Raw genomic sequence first — 8,254 nt, 5'->3', positions numbered from 1 at the left:
ATATCCTTACATAATATTCACCAACAATATATATCTACACAATATTCACCGACAATATTTATCTTTACATAATATTCACCGATATACATCTATACATAATATTGGCTTATATTCATTCCTCCAATTCCCCATTTCATTCCATCACGCTGCAGAAGAAAGCGGAAAAAATGCTACTAATTCCTCCGAGTTCCTTTGCATCTGGAACTCACGAAGACAATGCGGTTGAAGGCGCCACTTGACCCTAATGGCTCGGGCCCCTCACTCACCCCCCCCCAACCCCCTTTCTCTCTCCTTCATCTCTCGAGCTAAATCTCTTTTGGAAAATTATATATCGCTGTCCTTGAGGATAGGTAAAAGAGAGAGGGAGAGGGAGAGAGGGAGAGGGAGAAGGAGAGGGAGAGAGGGAAGGAGGAGGGAGATAGGGAGAGGGAGAGGGAGAGGGAGAGGTAGAGGGAGAGAGGGAGAGAGAAAAATACAAGGAATTAAAGTAGATCATTATGGAGGGAAAAAAAAGAGACAGAGAAAGAGAAAAGAGAAAACAGCAATACAAAGAGAGAGAGAGAGAGAGAGAGAGAGAGAGAGAGAGAGAGAGAGAGAGAGAGAGAGAGAGAGAGAGAGAGAGAGAGAGAGAGAGAGAGAGAGAGAAAGAGAGAGAGAAAGAGAGAAAGAGAGACCTTCTTACTGAGTGCAAACTGATGTTTCAGAACGGCCGCAGATCGAGGAAGAGGGAGAAAGAGAGGAAGAGATAAGGAGAAAGACGAGAGAAGAGTGACGACCAGGTGGCCATGGCTTCGGAACCCACTTCGCCCACGAGCCCTACAACCCCCACAAGCCCCACAGACGACCACGAGGCGACGAAAGAATGGCTTGAGACGATCCTCGAGGGCTACCACAGATCCAAGAACGCCGAGGCTGACCTTGATCTCGAGGTTAGTATGAGTTCCTAGTAGAAAGAGCTAATTCTACAGTCTTTTTCACTTTGGTGTACGTTATATCTGTGAGTAATATATCTGCATTTAATACAGGCTAATACTGTATCTAGCGCAGGCAACCACTACATCAGGTACACAATGTAAATTACTAATACATATAGTAGACACTGCATTTAATGATAGCAGCTTCTACATTTGATAAGGGTTACTGCCATGGTCATTGCAAGTATTCTCCACTCTCAATAAATCCACAGTCAAGTGCAGGAACCTTCTATATTTAGTACAGGCTAATGCTACAGCTATAGCAGGCTACCTGGTAGAAAAACCTACAAGGCAGAAACTAGATTTTTTTAAGAATGTGGGTTTTTCTACCATAGTATCACGGTGGACACAGCATTCAACGGAGGCTACGTTTGGTAGAGGCTACTTGTACATGTATTACAGGCTAGAGTCACAGTTAATGAAGGTTGCTTTATTTAGCACAGCCATTTTCTACACCTAATATAGGCTATTTTTACATTTAATGCAGTCTAATTCTAAACCTAAAAGGAACAGAAATTATGTACAGTCTACTTTTACAGCTTATATTGCACCTCGGTACTAGAGAACCCTTCTTAAAGTAGCTATCAACAGAAACGAATATAAAAGAAACAATTTATTGGTGTTAAATCAAAATGGAATGTTTCCACTTCATTATTTCATGACATAACTTCCACATAGTATATATATTCCTAAAACTTTTATTTTCCATATAATGAGCCTGAAATATGTGAAGATATCCAGTCTCATTCATACCTTCCCCACATGTTTCAAATATATTTTGAAAAAAAGCTTTATTCATGCATTTATGCACATTCATATGGTTCACAGGCACTTACACATATGCATGTGTAGAAATATGCACATAGAAATGTATTCATGCACACACACACATGTGTATGTGTGTGTTGGGGGTTGGGTTGGGTTAGGTTGGGTTAGGTTAATGTGCAAATGCAAAACCTACGGTCGCTCTGACGAAATTTACTGGGGTCAACAGAACCCTTATGAAATAATTTTCTTTGAGGCCTGGTAGTGTCTACTGGGTAATAGATACTCAGCTTAAACTATAACCATGTTTTACATCTCTTTAAGGCCCATCTAACGAGCAAAGTTTTGGGATTGGCAATTATCATTAAGGCCGATTAAAGCCAATTAAGGGGCAAGATTCAAGATATACTGTACACTACACAAGGCACCTATAGACCTTTTAGATGCGTGGTCGAACGACTCTCGACTGCATCTGGTTCTTGAGATATAACAGTTACAAGTTTTATGGGCAATATCCGGACGAGATTGGTCCTGTTACATATCCGATCAGTATACCTTTCAAAGAGGTGGTTCGACAAGTCATATAGTATGTATATATGTCCCGTACATGTAGAGATTTATATATAGTCCTGATTGGCCATCTTTTTGGGTATCTTGAGGTTGTTGGTGGTGAATATGAGGAATATTTCAGTGTTGAAGAAAAGTTTTGGATCCTTGCCAGAGTCTCAATATGTATGTATACTGTACATATGTGTAACTGTGCGTTTGAGATAAAAACAAACAAACAAACAAATACCCAAACAGTTGGTAACACATCAATAGTACAAACACCGAGATAAAAAAAAAAACATTGATTTTGTCAGATAACTATGGACTGCACGCGAAAGTAGGAAAGGGGGAATCGGAATAAATTTGTAAGAATTACAGAAAGGAAAAGAAATAATGATTCGGTGAAATAAATTATTAAAGATAGGGTAATGGATGGGAGAGGCACATATATAAAGAATAAACAGAGAGAGAGAAAAAGAAACAAGGAAGGAATGAAGGGGAAACTTGAAGACAGCGAGAGAGAGAAAGAGAGAGAGAGAGAGAGAGAGAGAGAGAGAGAGAGAGAGAGAGAGAGAGAGAGAGAGAGAGAGAGAGAGAGAGAGAGAGAGAGAGAGAGAGAGAGAGAATCTTATCACGAACACCAACGCTTGGTCTTGTGTGATGATCATTATCTCGAGCAAAAGATAAAAATTACCTCCCATGTTCTTACACAAGGTTAAGCACGAACGTCGAAAATTATCGTAATTTCTAATCATGAGATTCTTATAATCACACCTGTTCTGTAATAAAATATATTGAACAGGATCATCTCTGTCACTGGAGTCTGTATTATGCCATAAATGAAAATAGTAGTTAAAGGTAAGATAGATTAGATTTTTTTCTAGTATTAGGAAAATGGTCAGGAATTTTGACGATTTTGAAAATATTTTTTTATTTTTAGAAATCTTCTGGTGTACTCCATCGTCTTTTGTAGAATAGAGTAGCGTAGGAAAAAAAGATAAAAAACAACTATACATATATAGATAGATAAAAATACATATCTATTAAAACAACGCCTTATCCAGATACCCCTCCCCCCCTCAAAAAAAAAAAAAAAAAAATCGTAACTCAAACCTATATATATAGATAGATAGATAAAATAACTTCCATATCTATTGAAACAACACATTATCCAGATACCCCCTCCCCTCCTCAAAAAGAAAAAAAAAAAAAAAAAAAAAAAAAAACGTAACTCAACCGAGACCGCTAATCCAAACCAACTTCCAGCTGCGCGAATGGACAATCAACCCGGCTTCGGCAGACAAGGAGGGCTTCCTTTCTGAACAACTGTCCATGACCGTGAACTACGTGGCCGAAGGGGAGGAACACCACGCCCACCTGCTGGCGAAGCTCCTCCCACAGGATCCTTTTAACAGGGCCTTCGTCATCGAGACGCTTTTTGATGTGAGGGAGATCAAGTTTTATACCGAGGTAAGATCATCATCATGTTCATCATCATCATCGTCGTCCTCGTCATCATCATCATCATTATCATCGTCACCATCATTATCATCGTCATCATCATTATCATGTTCATCATCATCATTCTTACCATCATCGTCATTATCATCATCGCCATTGTCGTCGTCATCATCATCATCATCATTACCATCACCACCATCGCCATCATCATCATCATCGTTCGTGAACTGTATTTTCAACTGTTTATTGTTTTCAGAAACGCAAAAAATATCAAGGTAGATTGAACATGCGTTATTATTACTCAGATTGCCACATTTTAATCAGTGCAAGGCGGTAGCGTAGCTCATCGTTAGAACGCTGGCTTTGCAAGGTCTGACAGCCCCATGCTGGGGTCAAAGTCGAGGCGGAAAGGAACTGACCTCCCTGCCGCATCACCCCGCGGCTTAGTGCGCATGTCCCTCCACGGATGTGTCCCTTGCGCCCACGTGCATACGGGATCACTTTCACTTCGTATTAGGCTTAGTTAGGGAACTGTAATTTCTGCACGCCGCGCCGGTGTAATTATGGAATTGGCAGTTTAGCTTTAACAACTAATCTAGTATAGTTTAATTTGGTGAATAGTGATGTAAAGCCACAAACATTGAAGTATATGTTCATTCAATCATATTCAGTTTTGTACCCATTTATATTATTCAGATACGTTTATAATTTTTGTGTGGTCTATTACAACTTTGATATTCTTCTGTTGCAAAATTACTTGTTTTCAGTCACCTATTGAAATTATGACGATTAGGCCATGTCTTTTACAATTGTCATGGTGTAACATGCAACTATTGAGAGCTAAATATTTATTTGCCTTTTATTAAAGATTTGGTGACCGGTTTCTTGATCCTCTAATAAAAGCACTTACACTGTTTCACAATTTGCAGATCAAACCTGAACTGGAGGAGGTCGAAAGAAAATACCTGACGGAGGACTTCCTCAGTTCCTCCTGGGCTCCTAAACTGTACTATGCCAAGCACAAGCAAGCCTCAGAGTCCATACTCGTTCTGGAGGATATGTGCCAGCATGGATACCAGGTGGAGGACTTAACCAAAGGCCTTAGTCAGGATCAGATCAAAGCCGCCATCACTGCCCTGGCCAACGTCCATGCAGCGGCGGTGGCCCTCGAGGTGAAGGAGAAGAAGCCCTTGAAGGAGCGATACCCCTACCTCCTCTCGATGGAACAGGCCGTGGAGTCCTTCACGTGCCTCGTCGATAGAGGTCTTCCTCTGCTCCTGAAGTTCCTCGAGTCGCGGAAGGACTACGCAGCGGTGCGCGAAGGGCTTCAGAAGTACCAAGGACAGAAAATGGCGGCTGATGTCTTTCGTAAGGTCTTGACGCCGTCAGAAAAAATCAATACTTTGGTTCACTGTGACTACTGGTGCAACAACCTCCTCTTCAAGAACGGCGAGGAGCGCACAGACTGCTGCATAATCGACTGGCAAATGGTCACGTACGGAAGGCCAGCCATAGACTTGGCCTTTTTGATAAGCACGTCTTTGGAAACGGGCGAGCGACGCAAACATTGCCCAGACCTTCTGTCTCATTACTGGGAGGCTTTCACCTCGAGGCTCTCCAAGTACGGCATAGGAAAGGAAAGCCACAAGTACAGCAGGGAAGACTTGGAGGCGGATTTCAAGGCGGCGCAGACGATGGCAGGCTTGGTCGTGGTTGGGAGTGTGGACATTGCCCTCGGGTTCCCGGCCCGAGAGGAAAGGGTGCTGGAGCTCCTGGCGGACCTGCTGAAGGTCGGCATTCTATGAAACACCTGAAGAAAAGAACATGCAGCTGATATTTGTAAATAGCAGTGTTAATGATGATATTAGAAATGAAAATCGTGGAGAAAATCTTTAAATGAAGTATCGAGCTTAATGCAACAATAACGTCTCATATATATACCTGGGCAGAAACATAGAGGTGATTTTGATGTATATCTATTTTATAATTTATGGATTATCTGTGAACAGTACTTTTCTATGAAAAAGAGAAATGTTACACATTAATTGTGTTAGATCATAATTAGGCTAGAAATCCGAAAGATATATTAATTATAACTGTCTGTAGCCCATGGTAGTGCCTTGGTATAGGGTACCGCTAATTGGAGTAACCCCTTGGGCAGATAATGCTAATTGGCATGAAAGTTATCGATTTGTTTCCTCATTTATTAGATATAAGGTCAAGTGCTAGCTTCGTAGTGCACCACCAGCTGGTCTGGCCCCAGGACCACCTCTGACTCTCCTTCTGTTTGCCCTTCCTCTCCGACCCATTCCAGAAGACGATAAGACACTCAGAGAACGGCGTTTATCATAGACTATTTTTTTTTTCCAAATATATTATTTTTTTGTATTATTGCTCTGGCGTTGAAATTCAACCTGATGCATTATCATTGCTATTCCCGGTACCCATTTCTCAAAAGTGTCTGCTAGTTATCTCCTCACAGACCGCAGCTTAACCCAAAGCAGACCACTTCTTGACCCTGCAACCAACCCCATGCTGTTAGAGACAGACTGCAAGACTTCAAATTCGCCATTATTCGACTGAATGAGTGGAAACCCTCAATGTAAACACACCCATGTTGTTATTGTAAGATGCAAGATGTCAGTATTGCTATCAACGGCGACTTCACTAGATTACGCTGATTCAATTGTTTGTAGGTGCTTTGAAATCTGTGAAGAAAATGGATTTGTCCAGATAACCAACACACGACCCATGTTATATCAGTTCCAGTATATCTCAGACAACACAGTAAATGCTAGATAAAGCAACATAGGTTCGTAGCTAAAGGGATATATTATTTTACACTTTGTGGAAGTAGTAATGAGTGAGACAAAGATCTTGCTAAAAATAATAATAAACCAGAATAATATCTCCTTTGGAAGGGCAGCTCACTATGTAGTATTGTTATACGAAAGGGTTGACCGTTAACTGAGTAGACATTCCAATTATTTACTTTTCTATTTACTGAGAAGCATGTTGTGAAATCATGGCTCCTTAGTCTGTTGTTTAAGTACATTTTATTACCAATCAAATGACGGCTAAATGTGCTTTATCATCACAGCATCTCGCGCTACAGGTTATCATTATGAGTAATAATTAATTGATATTACGAAGCAGGTGGAGTTGGATATATATATATATATTTTCTTGTTAACTGCAGTTAACTATTTCAGAATCTTATTTTTGTGTGTGTGAGTTTTTGCAGGTCTTAATGTGTACTTGTTACCTTTTTTATTTTATTTTTTATTTTCTTAATTTTTTTTGGAATGACTTTTCTTTTATTTTTTATGCATAAAGCTTACATGTAATTGCTTACATATATATTATGCATACTTACATAAATAGATAAGTTTGAAGATTCCCACTGATATATTACGCAGACATACACATACACGGACACGCATATGCACACACGCGCACATAAAACACACACACGCTCGCGCGCGCGCACGAAATATATGTCTCCTTTCTTTTATTTCATTCATCTTAAAAACTTCTGACATTTTGCATAATAAGTAAGAACATTGTGATTGTCATTATTTTTAAGAAATTGTTGACATTTCTGTAACCATATATTAATGAAGTTGATTTTAAAAAAGCGTAATTTTTGTATCACCTGTTATTTACACAATACCTATACCTTTAGTACTAAACTATTAATAGATATTAATATCAATATCAATATATATATATATGTATATATATATATATATATATATATATATATATATATATATATATATATATATATATATATATATATAAATCCAGATTATAAAAGGAAGCCCGTGGTGTAAATCGAGGGCAGATAAAAGAATATTGAAAAAGTCTTCATAGAAAAGGCAGCTCTTCCGCCATCGCTCTTTGTATACATAGATGGATAAACATATAATATAAGCAGATAGTACAAGTGGGTAGAGAGATAATTGGTAAAGGAAACCGGTGAAAGCGGAAAGTCCTTTCAACTTTTCAACATAAAGAAAGAGAAACATTGATCTAAAAGCGAACGCAACTTTTCGAATTCGTCAACAGATCCACAGCAGACGATTTTTTTGGGGGGGGGCGAGGGGGGGGGGGGTGAGGGCTTCGTCTGATGAGAAACTCGAATAAAACTTTTTTTTTTTTTTTTTAGCTTTCCCATTTCCCATCTTAGGCATGCTCCTCTATCTGGCCCCCACCTCTGTCATATCCCTTCTCTACAGCATACCGCCATCTCTCTCTCTCCGTTTCTCTTTCTCATTCTCTTGCCCTCTTTTGTTATCTCTCTCTCTCTCTCTCTCTCTCTCTCTCCGTTTCTTTCCGTTTCTCTTTCTCACTCTCTTGCCTTCTTTTGTTATACCTCTTTCTCTCTCTCTCTCTCTCTCTTCCCCTCTTTCCTTTCACCTCAGTTGTCGCTCAAGAGAGAGAGGGAAAAAGTCCCTATCCTTTCATATAATTTCGCTTATTTATCTTGTTCTGTTTCATTT

The 8,254-nt window shown here is 39.7% G+C and overlaps 1 protein-coding gene across 1 annotated transcript; it reads left to right on the top strand.

Moving 5' to 3' along the window:
• Positions 1-704: 704 nt before the first annotated feature.
• LOC113829845 (uncharacterized) lies at positions 705-5,967 on the top strand (the record flags this gene model as incomplete). The annotated part of the gene is given in 3 exon segments (XM_027383024.2): positions 705-929; positions 3,555-3,758; positions 4,679-5,967. Coding segments are annotated over 3 exon segments (1,224 nt in total). The 3' UTR covers positions 5,555-5,967.
• Positions 5,968-8,254: the final 2,287 nt, after the last annotated feature.

The sequence above is a fragment of the Penaeus vannamei genome, chromosome 30 (assembly GCF_042767895.1).
Source record: "Penaeus vannamei isolate JL-2024 chromosome 30, ASM4276789v1, whole genome shotgun sequence".
Classification (NCBI taxonomy): domain Eukaryota; kingdom Metazoa; phylum Arthropoda; class Malacostraca; order Decapoda; family Penaeidae; genus Penaeus; species Penaeus vannamei.
The sequence above is the reverse complement of the archived record's forward strand: the minus strand, read 5'-3'. Positions and strand labels throughout refer to the sequence as shown.